Genomic DNA, 18,998 nt, shown 5'->3' with positions numbered 1-18,998 from the left:
ATTTTATTAAATAATGATACATAAATATTTACTGAATAACGAATACAGGAACTGTTAAATTATATTTATGATATGATTTATAAGGATCAATGTAGAGGCTCCATTCCATATAATAGCCAAAAACAAAAGGAACGAAAAAGTTAAGCTTTCATCTGCAAAAGAGAACTGTATATATATATACACACACACACACACACACACACACACACACACACACACATACACACTGTGTATATATCATGAACTATATATATGTATATGTATGCGTGTGTGTGTGTATACACGCGCGAATACGCACACGTGCAAACGCACATCGACGATATATGATTGATCGAAGCTTGCACGTATATACGCAACGGAGCTTCGGTCAAATCCCCTTTTAAGTAACTTTTCGATGTCAGCGCGCGTGACTACGCTACAAAGAGACGAATTTCCCACTCCTCTAGTCATGCGCGGACGCGCGTTATACGTACATAAAAGACTGTACAGTGGAAACGCGCTTTTGTTATCGCCTCGCAAGATTAACGAGCAGCCGAACATAGCCATCGTGCTTCCTCGTTTGCCCGATGACGAAGACGGATTTACAAAGTCCGAAGACATATAAGCTATATGACTGCCGGTCTTTGAGGCATCGTTAGCTTTTCTCTCTCTCTCTCTTAATTGGCCCGCTATATGAGAAAATCAGGACTGCCTACGATCCGAGCCCAGTACGTGATCTTAATTCAACAATTAGAAGCTCATCGCTTTATTTTTTACTTGAGGCATTAAACAGCATCATATTTTACATTTACTATTTACATTTTATTTTTATCTTAATAATTTAACAAGAATGTACAATCTGATTGTACGGAACATAATTTAAGATCAATTTATAAAATCAGAATAACATTATTAAAACATGCTTGTAATACTCTACTTGTTTCTACATGAAGAATTTACTTGTTTTAAATTTGGTTTTCTATTTTTTCGACACTCCGTACGCAAAGTGCGTCTTTCTTGCACGCTCGGCAAAAAACGTGCGTTGAAAATCACACTTTCCACACGTCGTATAAAAAAATACGGTACAGCACATGTTCGGAAAAAAATTTCTCGTCTCGTGTATCTTTTCACCCTCGCTTCGCTCGGGCATAAACGCCACGCGAGACAAGAATCTACTTTCCCGCACTTGTATCATAATGTACTATTATGCACTAGCATATCAATAATTTTGTATCTTTTATTGTTTTCTCCTTATTAATGTATGATTTATTATAGCAATACTTTTTATTTAGAATAGAATGTTTATTTTTATTGTATAAATTGGATATTGTTGTATTAACAAATATTGAACTATTAAATGATCGATATAAGTTATAATAAATATAAATAAGTGAATTCGTTCATTGCTTACGACAGTTAAATTGCCAATAATTAGGTTGAATTCTAAATGTTCCACTACACCAATAAAAATAATCATTGAATTGAATTATTATCGTATATAATCTAGATTATTATAAATTTTTCGAAACAGTCTTTTTTTAAGGTAAAAATCAGATAAATCTTCATGGATCTCGACAATCGTGCATGAAGGCGATTTACCGAGGCTACCCACCGTCACATTTATCCCGTTGTGAAACGAGACAGCCCTAGTCCCTTCAGGCGAGGCGCTTTCAGACAACCTATCATCTGGCTATGAACAAGGTCCCGAGTTATCAGGGGCCAGCTGAAGGTGTAACCCTGCTTGACCTTAGCCAACTAGTGAACTGGTTATGCAAAGAAAAGTAACGTTTACCTTCAATTATGCTCTCCGGCGGGGAACTACGTTGGCATTACTTCCCGCCGAGTAGAATTCTCTATTTTGCTTTCGGTCCTGTCATTTATTTTATTCTTGCCAATCTCTTTACATTCCTTGACCCTTTCATACACATTGTAAACAGTGATAAAGTATAAATAGATAAATCTTATATTTGTATATTATTTCCGTGAAACGAAGATAGATAAGAGAAAAGAACGATACAGGTAGTGAAGAGTACGTAAAAGATAGTACATATACAAATAAAGTAAAAAAGAACAAGAGGGCCGTAGGTCAAATGGAACTATGTATAGTATGGAACATCGTTGTACATGCAAATCTGGGACATACATGTATGTAGAAACGAGATCAGTAAAATAGCCGCTGACTCGAGCGAAACGAAAAAGAGACGAGATTTCATGGGATAAAAGTTGATGGAGCAGAATATCGAGCCGAGCGAGAGGACAAAGTGTTGCTATACGCATATGCGCTCGCGACCGCGCGCCGATTCTATTCAGCGAATCTGTATACCGAAAAAACACAGAGAGAAAGAAGCGAGAAGCGAGGAAACGCAAATGTGTGCACAGTTTAACTCGGACCTGGGGATTTTCCTTTGATGGCGTGATGCCCGTGATTCATAGGACAGCTGATATACGCCCCTACAGCTTTTACTTTGTTTTTGTAAACGACTTTTCATTCCCCGTTTCCGCTACACGGGAGTGTTATTTCAACAAATCAATGCCTTTTAGGTCAAATAAGGGGTATTATTATGCATAATAATAATACGTTTCATCAATTATTTATCATTGGAAATTACATTGATCCATGTTAATGCTGTACATTATCGAAAGCATCTTCAAAACTCATAATGAATTAATTTAACGAGAAAAAATGTAAAATACTATTTTTATTTTAGTTTTGGAAAAGAAAAAGTAACAATTATGACTGTTCTACTTGTTATCCACGTGAAATAGCGACAGTGGGCTAAATCAATATAACGCTGGCGTTGGGATGTGCACAGCGGTGGCGGCCGAGTGTTGTCGGCGACGGAGAGTTAGGGTCGAAGCAATTTTTCGGCGCTAAGAGCACTTCATCGCATTTCAGTGGAGAAAATGAAAGTAAAATTGAATTTTCGGGTGTGTTAACGACCTCGCGACTTTTGCGGCGCCAGAATAGAGCGAAGAAACCCCCTGGAGAATTGCCAAAGAGGCAGCCAGTGCTCGCAAGCGCGCGTTGCTAGATAAATTTAATCGTAGCAGACTTCAGATAAAGCGTTAGCTCGCTTCCTCTCTCTCTCTCTCTCTCTCTCTCTCTCTCTCTCTCTCTCTCTCTCTCTCTCTCTCTCTTTCACTCTCTACGCGCTTCAAATGTAATCTGATTACAGTCTCAATTACCGGTGTAGGCAAAGTAATTGCACTAACATTCACTGACTAATAAATTTACACGCTGTCGGCTAGGGGATCGCTATAGCAGCAACAGTCATTCGCGTTTAGCAGTTCTTATGGTTTTTTAAAAGGACACGCGTCTTTTTTGCCGCACTTGCCTAAAATGCAAGGCTATGGGTGTTGAAAGTTTGAAACAAATACCACTCATATTTTTCGACAATCGCAGACTTGGCAATGCTTTATCAAGATAATCTTTCAGTAACCATTACTTTTTTTCTCCCTTCCTCACCGGACAAAACTTATTTATAATTCATCTTTATGTGTCCGAATTCTGTCATTATTCTTCAAAGATGTTGACATTTAGAATCAAAACCTTGTGGTCTTGGAGATACGCCGTCGTACCGCAGGCTTAAGGAAATAATAAATCGATATCATATTTTTTGATTAATGGCTATACGGCTTTCATTTTATTTTGACGTTGAAATGCCTTGTCATCAATTTCTAAAGCAAATCATCTGCCAAGTGTGTTTAGGTGTGTGCGTGTGTGCATATGTGTACCGGTCCTAAATAATAATAATAATATATACTGTATAAAAATTTGTATGATATTTATGATCTTATTTTATATATATTTAACAATAGCAGCAATGAATAGATTAATTAAAGCAAAATATAAATATTCGGAGGCGAGTAATTTATTTTTTAAAGTTACAGTTGTTGTGAAAGCTAAAAATGATTTTTAGCTCGTTCCCATGAACGTGAAATATATAAATTGGAATATAAATTGGAATCATATATATGATAGATTTGATAAATGATAAAATAAAAAATTACTTAAAAGAGAAGTGTAAACAGTACTTGATGGAATGATAATAATGAACATAGAGATTGATTAATTGATTGATCAATTATTATTTACCATCAGGTAAAATTACAGTGCTTACATTAATCGCATAATAATATGTTTAGTCATAATTGATAATTAGTAATTTATTCGTTTAAGCTATTACACTAATACTTAATTATTTATACAAAATATCGCGGTCGATTTGAAATATGAATATTAGTCGTTGAAAATAATCAGATGTAAGCGGTATCGTGGCCATAGTTTGCGCACTCAACACATGCTAGACACCTTGCTTTAACTTGATCTGCCTCGAATTAATAAGAGCCATAGCCGCAAATCAAAATAAATGCGATAAGCACTTGATCGGTACACGTCATAGATATCATATGTTCTCGGTTCTATTGGTCTTTTTGCATGTATAGACTTATTCGTTATGTTAAGCTTTAAACTGTCGGAAAGTCTATATATAGACGTACCTTCTGACATGAACTTTGTATATAGTTGATACATGATGCTGCAAGACACTAATTTGGCCACTTTTAAAGGGCAATTCGAAGGTTAAAATATCGGCATTTTAAAGATGTAGCGTGAGAAAAGATGTTCAAAGCGCGGCGTCATATAGCAACGCCAAACACGATCCTTACAGTAGCGAGAAGCGGGGTGGCAAGCTATCCACTATTATAAACGCTGTAAAGGCGATGCCTAACTGTCTCAGTTAACGAGAGAACAAATAACCGTATAGTAGGGATGGAAAAATTCGAGTAATTCGAAAAATTCGCCGCTTATAAATCAGAACGCTTAAGTAGGCCGAACGAACAAGTTGCCTTCTAGCACTAATTCTATATTGAGTTGACTACAGCAACTTTATGTTCTTGTTCATCGCGTGCGATATACAGAGTGAATTTATATATTTCAATTAGTATAATTTTCACGGTTATAATTAGTATTGGTATAATTTTATTTATTTAATGTTTTTTTGGTAATTTCAATTTTGATTGTATTTTATATTAATAGAGACTTTCAAATTTACTAAAAAATGATGTTATTTGTTTACTACACCCATTCCCATCCTGAACATAAAATGTAGATGAAGGATCTATTACTTAAACTGTAGCTTTATTCGGTCAGACGCTTTTTATTAAAGATTGCATAACTAGACTTATATAGACTAGTAGTGCAGTCACAGTAAATTATAAATAATCATTATTAAGACTAGAATAGTGCTTACACCCCAGATCCTTGGCAGGACTAATTGTAAAGATCAAAGCGCAGCAAATGCTCACCGCACTCCTGAAAATACATAGCAGCGGAAAAGGGTGCAATAAAAGTGGAAACGAATTCCAGAGCATCTTCTACCTGGAAAGATCTGAAACCAGTTTCCATGCACACCCCAGAGATGTTGAGTTCCAACTACTCACTACTGCTAGAAAATCTAGGCTTATATTCAGAAAAATATTCTGCCATGTAGTTGAGCTCTCACATACAAACAATTTTATACATTTGTAGAGCTTTAAATTAGTTCTTACCCTACGTAAGTTAGTGCGCAACCATTCTAGATATTTCCTGTACGGTGACATGTTTATCCTTTCTAATGCTAAAAATAAATCTCATACATGAAAAGAGAAAGACAGAGAGAGAATACCGGCAAGTTCGATGATTACAGAGGTTTGAGATTGGAAGCCGTAAGTCCCAGGCCCTGTAATCTTGTGAAGGTGAAAAAATAGCGGTCCCGATAACAAAATTTCACCTTGTAAATCTACGAGGGGATTCTACGTAGAGCTGGCCTAGCTTCTGAGAGGGGGAGGAGAAAAGGGGTGGATCCTTACCGCTGTTTATCTGCGAGTAAGTCGGCCTCCACTATGTGCAATAGTCTCTCTTCCTCGCCTATCTATGCGTTTATCCGCCTACGTTTTATCCGACATCTATACCCTCTAGCTCCCTACCCTCTTTTTTTATAGACTCGAGGTATACATCGTTGCTTTCTCTTACTTCATGACTTCCTCTATACATTAAATTGTATTTGTAATATATACAAATCATTAATGATTTTGTTTTCTTGAGCAGAAAAAATGATTGAATTGTTTCAGTCAAGTTGATCAATCTTTTAAACAAGAGGTATACAATAAATATGCGACAGACATTTAATACACTAATTCTAATAAAAATATATGTTTTTTTAAAAGTACATTTAATGTACATCAACAAAAATAAATGACAGTAATTTCATCAATATTATAAATTTTTAGTATATCCTGCGACGTAAATTATCACTGAATATTTGAACTGCTTACATTCAAATATATCTCATTTCCATACACAATATGTTTTTACCTTTTCCCATGCCACACGTACCCATTTTCATCCATAGCTTTTCTTGCATTCCTTTTTTATTCATCTCTTCGCAAACATGGCCAGCTTTAAAAATTTTTCTCTTGAGAATACAAGTCGCCTTATCTCACATAGTTCCGAGATACGCCGTGTGGTCTCTGAGCAAGAGAGAGAACATTGGCCCTTAGCCAAAATGGTAATACAAATTCACCACGAGGTCATTACAGAGCACTGGTGGAATAGTATTCACTTCCCTCAGTCCTCTCTAAACACTTTTCACTTTTCCACTGCTTCCGATCGCGTGTCTTCAACAAACTTCTCATCAATCTTCCTCTTGGACTCTGTCTAATTGTAATTTCCTCACAATACAATGTAATTTGGATGTTATTATCGATAACTTTAGTGGAAAAAAGTTGATATAATTAGGAATGTGTAAATTTACTATTTACAGAAAACAATCAACGTTAATCAATTGTGAAAGATGCGCGTACGCAAACGGTCTTTATTTTAAATTAATATTCAACAAATTATGTATCGATTAAAAGTTTCTCAGGATAAAAGATTAGTTGTTTATGCTGATTATTACAGAAGCTGATAATTAAGAAAAAAAACTATGAAAAGAATGGATAATGTTCTTATTTATTTATAAAAATGTGTATTGTTAATTGAAAATTTACTAATAATACAAAACTAAATGCAGTGAATAATATGAAAAAAGTAGCACGTAAATCGATAGGATAAATTTATAGTTAATGTCTTTAATATCAAAAGTGAAACTGTCTTTTATTCGTTAATTTCAAACACTAAACGTAACATTTTATTAGTAAACGCTGAATCATTTGAACTATTTGTCGTATTGGCTACTTGATATAAAACAAATATTTGTGTTAAATTAAGCTGTTAGAAGATACCATGGTGCTGTGGATATGGCCTCTGAAAAAGGATGTAAAAGTTAAATTTTATATTGCTAGCACTGAATTTTTTATTTGTAAAAACCCTGTAGAGTTTAGTTTCCATTGCTCTGGCAAGCACGAAACAAACGATGAAATACAGGGGTCGCGTGATCGCGAAAAACAATCGAAGTTTGGAGATGAGTAACGCGACGAAGCCATGCAAGTTCACGCGTACTGCAGCTTCTTGACTCTGATACATACACACTCAACGCGCAAGATTCCAAATGCGGAAGACTGTCGTTTTCTTTTTGCATGACTAAGAGAATGGTACTTTCAAACTACTTTGCCATAGAAGTTTCCGGGTCGGATAACGATCAGCGTACTGCTGTGTTTGCCACCGCTGTGCCTCGGATGTATTGGTATCTAGCGTGACCCATCCCATTCTACCACTTGCAGCGAGAGAATCATGTTATCTTTTTTTCGTGCTTCACGCTCGACCAATTGAAGTTCTAGTCCATATAAAACGTTATAACGATATTTTTTTGTCAGTTTAGTTTCAAAAATTAAAGAATAAAGTAAGAAATTGCTTGATACCAACTTGGTCTCTAGTTCTTGGCAAAATAAAGTGGAACTTCTATTAAACTTTGACGTGATTACCTTGCTAAGTAAATCAACAAAACTTAGTTTGTTAGCTGAGAGGAATATTCAAACAAAAACAGAATTAGCTGTGAACATTTCTTACTTCAACGATAATCCCAAAAAAAAGTTTCGGTGTATATTACCAGAAGGAGAAAGCTATCGCGGTGTTGAAAACTGAATACTTAATCTCAAGAACATGAAATTAAAAAGAGTAACTTTCTATATAAAAAAGGGCTTATTTTTATCAGAAATGATTTTGAAGAAGAAAATTAAAAATGTACTCTGTAAATGAGTGTTCAGGTGGTATAATGCGCTCCAGCGCACAAGCAAAAGTGAAACCCTGCAAATTACAAGTAGAAGATTCTTGCTTCGTCGTTTCTCTCTTTCTTCGTATTTACCGGACCCGGAGTGCTCGCGCAAAGAGCGACGATTCAACTGTAACAGAGCGTCAAGCTAAACCCCAGTAAACGACTTGCCTGAAAACGGCGAGAAAAAGGAATCATTACGAATTCCATTAATACCTCTGCGTTCGGATGGCTTGAAGCTTTAATTATCTCAAGGAACACAGTGGCCCTTTAGCTTGATGGTGACTTTTTCAAGTGCACGAAATAAATTACTGGATTAAGAGAAGTTCAAAGTAGCAATCACCAAGAACGGATTCCTTAAGAACTCTTGACTTTTTTATGTACGATACTGGCTTGAAGTTGGCTAGAATAATAAAATGGCTGTTACAGATGTAATTGCAAGAAAACTTTTACTCCGTTTGGATAATAATTACTCTTTGTATCTTTTAAATCATACAGTTGTTCTTTCATATTACAGGAACAAAAGTACAACGTTTAATTTGTGTTCCTTCGGTATAAAAGCACGATTTTTTCAGTAGCTCTTAGATATACATTAAAGTGAAGAATTATAGCTCTGCTACAGATATGGTTTAATCATTATACAGAAACTATTATGATAAATAGTGTCTGCTTTGAAATCAATAGTAATTCGCTAATTTGCAAGAAAACTTGGATTCTATCTGAAAAAATAAAAAATGATGTTGACATTCCAATTACTCCCCATTTCAATTACTTAATCACACAAAGGAAGTGTAATTTGCCAGTGCGTCAATATTTTTTGCCTGTAGTGGCAGTAGCGAGCCAAAATCGAGGAAAACCAATTCGAGAGATCATCTCCGTAACCTCATTTCTCATAGCCCAAAATAGAAAAGGGTTAAGAATTATTACAAGAACGGCATACCTGATAGCCTCCTTTGTCATCTTACATCCTGATGTACACCGCGTCTGCTCTCCCTCTGGAATAACACCTGCAAATGAAATTATCTAGTAAGCAAGTCCCCAGCTGTGAAGATTCAGCAACTCTCTGTCTCTCTCTCTCTCTCACTCTCTCTTTCTCTCACTATCTCTCCCCTGTTTTTCTGGAGCTGCAGCCGGTGCGTAGTGAGAGAGGCGTAAAAGAGACGTCTCTCTTTCTCTTCTTTCATTTATTACATTTGTCGCATAGTCATTTCGCGTGCTAACGAGAAAAATATAGAAGAGAAGACAGTCTGTTTATGACGACGGCTCCTTCGCCTCTCATAATTGAATGACATCACTTTAAGTGTCTTTACCTAAATTATTTGTCGAAAAGATACTAAATTATTGATTTTCTACTAGTTCAAAAACGTAATCGTGTGTTTCACAAACTCATCTCAAGTACGCCAGCTTTTAATAATAAATCTGCTACAGTCTATATAAATTTCAATTATGTGCTGAAAAATAGAGTGTATTTTATGTAATATAGATCTTTTATTATGCCAACAAAAGCTTTTTGTTTCTCTTTATATGGTCCAGCTAATTATCAATGGTTATTTAAAATAACTGTTTGAAAAAGTAATATTATTCAATGGAAAACATTGTTTAATTTAGAATTCCTTATTTGATCGTTTATCATCTAGTATGTTAATATTTATTTGGTAAATTTATTAAAACATTTGCTGTCTTTACTTATAACCAACTGCAGAGACATGAAATAGAGGAAAACCTAAAATTAGAAAAAATCCGAACTGAATGCAGTCTGATCAGGACATAGGCTGTGTGTGTCAATATGCGTAAAGCAAATAAAAATCGCGATAATCAAGTCTTTCTTGTACATACTGGCTTCCGAGAAGAGAGAGAGAGAGAGAGAGAGAGAGAGAGAGAGAGAGAGAGAGAAAGCTCGACTGGCAAATGGATTATCCTAGCGCTTTATATTCCAATCAGGTCCATCGGGGATATGAACTGATATTGACGAAGTGTGTCCCTCTTCGTGAATGGGCTGCGTAATGCAATAAGAAGGAGTGATTCAGGGTCAAAATGGCCGGCATGCGAACGCTCACCCGTGCGCGTGCTCCAAATCCAATTTGTGTTTTCTCAATACCCGAGGCCTGACACCCGGTATAAATACGTGACCCAATATGTTCAGCCCCAGCGTGAATGACGACAACTCGACGAAATATCTTTCTCTTTTTCTCTAGTTCTTCCTTTTAAACTTGTCCTTCTTATCAACTTATCCGTCTTAATTCGTTGTCTTATTGCTACCTGTTTCTTTTTCAACTCCTAATTCTGCTAATCTATATTTTACTTTTTTCTCGCACAGATGGGCAGAGCTAATCTTGAGTTTACTATTGATTAGACTCTTTTCGTTGATTAAGTTGATTATATTCTATCATGACTTTGATTAATCGCGATGTGTTACAAATCCACATTGAAAGAAAATAACAAACATTAAGACAAAGTGTAATTTGAATAATGCACGGAAATACCAAGTCGTCCTTGTGCTGAAAAGCGACGAAAAGCGACATGAACGGATCAGTAAAAGCCGCGCCTACGGCCCTTGATAAAGGATGGTTTCCTGGGAAAAGGAAAATTCGATAACACGCCTTTTTTTTTCGTGCAATAACGGCGTAACGAGAAGGAACCCGGAGAAAGCAGCGAATCGAGTCAGTGACGGACGTGAGACCTTTTCTATTTGTTCATTTATGAATCACGAAAATTAAAACACTTAAATTAATCGCTATGTCGGTATCCACAGCAGTTTGCTCGTCAGAGTCATGCTGATGAGTTTGATGAGCAGACATAGGACGAAACTTTCGACACTTTCCCGTTATATTTATTTAATCTATTGTAATGATATTACAATAATACGTTATAAAAATTACGTTCGATCTTAAGATAATTTTACAAATTACATTTCCGAAAGCAAGTAAGAATTTCAACAAATAAATAATAAGAATAATAAATGTTAAAGGGTTTATTGGTATAGATTGACGCATTCTTACACAAACGTTGACCATCTTTACTGAAACCGTCGGAGATTCGATACTCAGAGTCGAAGCCGCGAGGATAACACTCCTCAATGACTGCGTAACAGAGAGTAAGCCAATCTCAATAACAACTCGAGATTTTATTCATCGAGTAGCGAACAGAGTCTAAGTTGACATGGTTTGCTACCTCGAAGCGTAGTTTGAAATCCTACTAGGCATTGTCTAGCTACAATAATATAATAAGAAGAGGAGATTGGCTGAGGTCGCTTTTTTCTCATATAAAAAATATCATAAATAAATATCGGCATCTTATGAGTTGAGTTCCTAGACTATCATTTAGGAATGGAGGATAGCAAGGCTAACCACTGAATAAATGAAACGTATCTCAGGGCTGAGATTTTATTTACTCTGTACAGTACTCGCGCTGATAGGTAAGGTTGGACAAGGATCCTCTTTGCCGCAACGACATCCGAATTTATACTCGTGGTAGAGGTCCCTTTTTACGCTGGGTTGGGTTGCCCCCACAACACTGTTTTCGCAAATTTACACAAATTTTGAACAAAATGTGAAGAATTGAATTCAAGGCTCATAATTTTATTATATTAATTGCTTATCGTGAAAAAATCGCCTTACAAAGTTATAAACAAATAAAGTTGAATAAATGAATAGGAAGAATTTTGCGATGAAATCATACGATATTTTTACACAAAAAAAAATAATTTATGATGTATAGAATCTTATTCAAGATCAACTTTGTCGATTTAACAAATAGAATTTGAATAATAATTAAATTACGAATTCGTAAATTAAATTTCACTAACTATTAATTAATTCATATCCATCAAGTTTATATTTGTAATCAGAGCATTGCAATTAATTAAAAATGCTTTTGTTCATTGAAAAAGCTTAAAATTACAAATTTCGTATAGAAAACAATAGATTTCGCATAGATGTGACATCACGCTCCTTATGTGGTAATGATTTGGATCAAATACTTTAATACATCGAAATGTATATGTGAGGTAGCGCCTCAGTTTTGATAGCACTTTACCTTATTTTCGAGTGTATAGCGGGTTGCCGTTGTGCATCAAAGAAAAAATCAGACTGAACTGTTACACTATATTTAAATATAATTCCTACTCCATGAATGAGTGTGAACATGAGGTAATATCTATACAAAGACTGACTACATCCTTGCTTATTTTACTGCCTTTTCAAAATCTAAATATCAATCGCTTCATATAAACATGTCAATATTTCAATAAAAACCCGCGAACACTGCGTGATTCATTTGAATGTGAATAAAAAAAAGTCTGCGCATTTATATGATAATATTTCTAGCTAAAGAATAAAAAAATAATTACAATAATGAAGTTTTAGGAATTATAAAAAAAATTAATTTCACAAGCTCAAGATTCAAGCATCAACTTATACCTAAATTTTATTTAACAATCTATAATACAAAAATGATAAGTTTATGATATAAATTTTTGCAACGGAAACAGTGATGGTTGTATATAAGTCTTTAATATAAACAAGACTTAGTAGGCATAATGAGAGTAGAACGATAAAGCTCATCTCAGTAATAGCTGTGACCGTGATGTTCATGTCCGTGGCCACCGTATGTACCACCGGAATGATCATTACCACCACTATTGTGTACGTGGGCGAAGAAACCACCGTGAGGGTCAGCATGGTATTTGACAGTGCGCACATTGCCACCAGGCTCTTTGATTGTGTATTCACCCGACACGTGTTTACCTGCAATTACATATTATATATAAATTTATGAGCTTTGGTATTCAGATTTTCAATTGCACATTATATTTACTTATTTACTTGCAAGATGTTTTGTGCACATCTGAATAACAAAAAAACTAGGTCAGTGAATTCTGTATCAATCCAAAGATTTTAATAAATAAACGAAAGAAAAAACGCATCAGGAAAAAATCGTTGAAAAAAAGTCCTTTGAAAAATGACGTACTTTCCTATATTTTTTTCTCTTCAATTGCAATGTTTTAACGGCGACTGCGTAACTATATTATGCAAATACGGCATCGAGTCAGTGTCTAATCAAGCGTCACCATTAATGCAATTGCATATTCATGAAGCAATCGATGGGACAGTAATCATATTGCTCGTTGAAATTTAAACTGTCGTCAACACTCCCGGGCTTTTCATTAGCAACGGTCAACGCTGGCTCCCGTTTGTTTTTGAAAATAATCAAGAAAATAAATTGAAAGCATTTCTTTGCCTCTCATCAATTTCCGTTTAATCGAAACATTAAAAAGCTGTATATTTTATAAAATATTTCATGTTCGCTGAGACCACTCAACGTAATTATTATCAAGCCAATTTACTCGATTTCCACTAACTAACTGAACGTATTGCAAAAATAATTCAAGATTGTTGTCATTTTTACAATTATTGTAATAACAGCGAAGTTATAGCATTTTCGATTGTATATTCAATTTATGACTTTGGTTGCTTTTCAGCAAGACAAACATTGACCTTTTTGACTAAAAACTTCGAGCAATCGTGAAACTGAAAAACCTACGGCTTGCGAAAACTATGTTTGATAAAATTTAGTTTTAGTGAAACGAAAGAATGCAATCAAGAGATTAACGTTAAAATTTCTTTTTTTTTTTTTTTTTTTTTGCTAATTCATAGAATTCCTAGAATTCCATTTTAGTATCTGATTATTTGACTGTTCTAAAATTACTCACCGTCGCGATGCTCTTTCTGGCCATGAAAATCTCCGGTATGATGATCTTCTACTCCATAAGCAAAATCGTACTTAGGATGCGCAACATAATCGATTGTGTGATGACCATGTTTGTCATGAATTGTAACTTCGTGTCCCGGACCTTCTACTGGGCCGTGGAAATGAGAAAAACTATGTGCATGACCCGCTGACGTTTTTCCTGCTAATGCTAGCCACGTTACTGCTGATAATACCACAAAACACTGTAATGCAATTTCAATTAATAGAAATTTTCAAGAATAATGTATACGATTTCATTATCAAAGGAAAATAATATAATCGCGAAACGTTTTGCTTTTCACATATGACTTTATTTTATACCTCGTTCATCCACAATTCATTTCATCATGAATTTTTCTAAAGGCATCCTTCAGAAAGAAGGACTTTTTACGGACACTTCAGAAAGATATATGTATACTGATTATATTTAGCAATATACTGTATACTACAGTATATTTAATATATTGACATATATTTAGCTTAAAAAGGATCTACCAAGGAAGCTTTAGAAATATGTAGCTACATTCACATGTACGTAAGCAATCTGGCCGAAATATAGGACATGATAGATAAAATTTTTAAAGATTTTTCCAGAATATGGACTGGCTACTGACGAAACTTTTTCGAGAAGCAACTTAGAACTTATCATTAATTTAGAAATTCATAATTCGACATTTTTTTTAACTAATTAGCATTTTTTTTTATACAATAAAACCAAAATTTATAAAATATAATACACATATAAGTCAAAAATAAAAACAATACTCACTGAAGTATTATGTTTTATACTTTGTTAATTTCCATAATGATAAACACACTTATTTATTGTCTCATTTTATATATAGATTATCATACTCATTATCATACTTAAATTTTTTATGGAAATACTATTAAATAATATCAAAAGATATGGTGAATTCTTTCTGTAAGGAAGCGCTTAAATTATATCAAACACCTTTTGAACTAACCAAAGCTCCCTCGTATTACTATGATAGATAGTTATATAAAATATAATGTTATAATTATTTAATGTATCTAAACATCCGTGGTAAAGAAATCGAGTATGCAAACAAACCTTATAATCCATATCTCAACTGATAATAGTTCATTAAACTACGGACAACAAGCCAACTTGACACTATGTTATGTATCGAACTGCAGGTGCTTATATATCCAATGGCAGTGACAGTGTTTTGCGAAATTTCGAAGGCGTATGCTGCGCAGGCAACCGTTGACAAAAAGACGCACGGTGACCAATTTCGCTACGCTCTGATCGTGACAAGGCATGTGCACATAGACACTTTAATCAACGACCACCTCGTTATGCTGATAAGTTTGGGTATTTTAGCATGCAATATCGGGATATTTGAACGGGTCGGGCAAACAACAACGGTGTGGTTGATTATGACTACGTGAATATTTTCTAGCCGTACGTATTTTATCGATTGTTTAGTGCTGGATACGTAACAGGTAAGTATGTTGATTCTGAATTTGTAGTTTATTGCTTAATGAAAAAATTTTTTAACGCTTTTAAAACAATGTTTTTTAACACTGAAATATATGCATTGAAATATATACAATGTGTCGTATTTGTTGATAAGCTGCTTAACTGAAGCTACCAAGAAGCATTATTTGTAGCATTTGATTACATCAAAACGAATTTTTGCTTTGATGACTCGACTTTATTACATCAAAGAATCTAGAGCAAACAAGCTTAGCGCAGTTAATCACTGACACGTTAATTAATCTCGAGAAATTGTAATATTTCGCTTCAAGTCGCAGTCTCAATTGGTTTAATTATCGCATAATAAAACCACACTCGGCAAGCACTATAACTCTAGTTGTCGTCTGCGTCTTCAACATCGTCGAGACTCAAAGAAATTTACTGAACATTTTACCTCGAGTTAAGGCCTAATTAAGTCGGAACCAATATCTTGTATAACTCCCTCATATACAGCGAGATTTTAGCAAATACTTGCTACATGAGTGTCTTCAAAGGAAATCCGAGGTTGCGTTTTCCTCGTACTCGAATGGGTGAAACTCAAGTAGACGATTACGTCGAGTACCTCTATCAAGATTTATTTACATAATAATATTACAGTTCTATGTAACCTTCAATTTCAAAGGAGTTTAAACAAGGTAGTTGATGGGGAAAACACTGTAAATCATGTTATTTATTAACTAAACAAAAATTTAAATGGCACTGTAAAAATCGTTATTTAATTAAATGCCGTTAATTCGTTTACGAATAGCTCACAAAATATGAGAAATTATCTTTATTAATGAAATCACGCCTCATGATTTTCAAAATTTTAGAATGAACTTTATTTGTTTAACGAAACAAGTTTCAACAGATAATCGATCAAAAAAGAAAACGAGGAAAAAATCATAGTAACTACGTGACTGACGGAGCGCGTTGTACAAGCGAGGCAAACTCTCTCTCTCTCCCTTACTTGTAACACAGATCCCTCTTGATTTTCTCATGGCTCTTGCTATAGCGTATAGATGCAGTACAGCAGTCAAGTATTTACTTTTGGAAACGACTTCATTGAACGAAGCAATTAGCGAGAGAAATGCCGAAGCTTCTGTCGAGTGAGAGAGAGAGAGAGAGAGAGAGAGAGAGAGAGAGAGAGAGAGAGAGAGAGAGAGAGAGAGAGAGAGAGAGAGAGAAGATATCTGACGAGAACTCGAAGTAGCAGCTGAAACCGTACGGCAGCAAACTAAAGCGCGGGGGCACGAGTTCTCCAAGGAAAGATGAGTTCGTTAACGCCACGAAGACGCTACGTTTACGACAGAAATTGCGAGCTGGAGAAATCTAATTTCCCTGTCTTCTCTCTCTCTCTCTCTCTCTCTCTCTCTCTCTCTCTCTCTCTCTCTCTCTCTCTCTCTCTCTCTCTTGCTACTTTGGCGCTGCACCTTCAATCAAGTCTTAAAAATTAGAGCCCAGATTCATTTTCTTTTGAGAAAATCGATAAACAAATTATTCAATTAAATAGTTCATCAAATAAGCAACTATTTTTCTCCTGGTTATTTATTTCCACCATTAATCCCTTTAAAAATCAAAATACGTTTTCAATACACTAATACATATTTTATTCCGCCCCATCACCTAAATTAGAGTCAAGCTAAGTTATTATTGGATAAAAAGAATGTTATCAATATGCCAATAGTTAATTAATTTTTCAACCTAACAGCACCCACAACGACATTGTACGAAGATCGACTATACAATCAATTAAACATAAAAAATGGTTTGCCTGTTATAAAGGCTTGCTGCCACTAATTAATGCAGTGGGCACCAGTATTCACTTTTGAAGGCTCGTAAAAAATATTAAAATCTAACAAAATAGAAAATTCTAAATAGACCAAGATTTATAAGATGACCTAATGATTGCCACGACAAAAAAATATATAAAACCAACCCATTAGTTGAATAATTAAACCTAATAAATTGTTCGTGCATTCTTTTCCCTTCACCCCGTGTATCCTCTCCTCTATTTTCATTGTTTACTGCGGCATTGTTATTTGAATTTAATAGATTTTCTCAAAAAAGCTGAATATGAGTGCTAACTTTTCAGTCTCCTTTGAATTCATTTTTTATAAATTGTAGTAGCTTTTTTCCTTATATTTGCTAGAACTGATAAATCGGTGGCAATATAGTTATCAAAACTAGTTTTACATCCACATGTTATTTACAGAATTTACAAGTAAAAAAATCATGCTGTTTATGAAATAGCTTTTGATTTATTAAATATTTTCGAATAAACTGAGTTTCAAAATAAATGTTATCGTTATATTCTTCTATAATTGAAACTGCGAGTCTTCATCGACGACCGTAGCCAGAATGATCGTTCCCACCGTGGTTATGAACATGAGCGAAAAAACCTCCGTGTGGGTCAGCGTAATATTTGACGGTCCTCATATTACCGCCAGGTTCGTGGATATGGTACTCTCCGTGTAACTTTTTACCTAAAAGTATTTCAAAATGAGCCTTCTACTGCAAATTGTATCGTTTCATAATTAATAATTAAATTTAAAACCATCTCGATATTCCGTTTGTCCATGAAAATCGTGAGTATGATGATCTTTAACACCGTAGCTAAACTTGTATTTTGGGTGAGCCACAAAGTCGTGATGCTTGTGCCAATGCTTATCTTTCCAAGTTACCTTCTTATGATGACCGTGAACCGGTCCATGGAAATGCATAAAAGAATAAGCCTTATGATGATGATGTTTCCGTTCTTCGCTACCTATTCCATGATGATGGTGGCTTCGTTCTTCGCTGCCTATTGCATGACGATGGTGGCTTTGTTCTTCGCTATCTATTGCGTGATTATAATGGCTTTGCTCTTCGCTACCTATTCCATGATGATAGTGGATTCGTTCTTCGCTATCTAGTGCATGATGGTAGTGGCTTCCTTCTTCGCTACCTAGTGCATGATTATAGTGGCTTCCTTCTTCGCTTCCTAGTAAATGATGATAGTGGCTTTCTTTTTCGATATCTATGATTGAATTAAATACATCTCGATAGTTCATTACTATTGAAATAATAGTTTTAATTTAGCAATTTCGGACTTAATAAAAAAACAGTGTTTATGATGGATTTTAATTGAAAGGATTTTTAATGAACTCGAACAATTTATCAAGAATAAAATAATTTTGTACTTAAATAAATATAATGAATTACCTTGAAAATTCAATTAAATTAATTGAGCAATAATATTTGAATTTACGATTTACTGTGACTGAATTAAATTTTAACAAAACCTCATAATTATTAATATTACATGGGTAAACCAAGATTCGAATATTGTGCATCTCATAAAAAATTTAATAATGTTACGTGTTTGAAATGCATATAAAGTAATTATTTGAAAGTACTCGTTTCACTGTGCAGATATGCATCTAATTATAAAATTAGCTTTAATTAAGAAAATTGTAGAGTTTTTAAACCTTCGTCAGGACTGGCACCAACGCACACGCATGCTACTGCAAAGCAGACAAAGAGTATCTGAAAGGAATATCATATTCCAAATAATATTATGAAAAATGTATATGCATGAATAAAATGAAAATGAACAG

General features: G+C 34.7%; 1 protein-coding gene across 1 annotated transcript; it reads right to left on the bottom strand.

The window, feature by feature from the left end:
* Positions 1 to 12,731: 12,731 nt before the first annotated feature.
* LOC131667590 (histidine-rich glycoprotein-like) lies at positions 12,732 to 18,452 on the bottom strand. The gene is made up of 3 exons (XM_058941089.1): positions 18,084 to 18,452; positions 13,879 to 14,119; positions 12,732 to 12,913 (listed from the first exon to the last, which is right to left on the bottom strand). Exons 1-3 carry the CDS (start codon positions 18,450 to 18,452, stop codon positions 12,732 to 12,734), a joined length of 792 nt encoding a protein of 263 aa, XP_058797072.1.
* Between the last annotated feature and the right edge of the window lie 546 nt (positions 18,453 to 18,998).

The sequence above is a fragment of the Phymastichus coffea genome, unplaced genomic scaffold, assembly GCF_024137745.1.
Source record: "Phymastichus coffea isolate CEN01 unplaced genomic scaffold, Cenicafe_Pcof_1.1 PCOF00068, whole genome shotgun sequence".
Taxonomy (NCBI): Eukaryota; Metazoa; Arthropoda; class Insecta; order Hymenoptera; family Eulophidae; genus Phymastichus; species Phymastichus coffea.
This window is presented reverse-complemented; position numbering and strand designations above follow the sequence as displayed.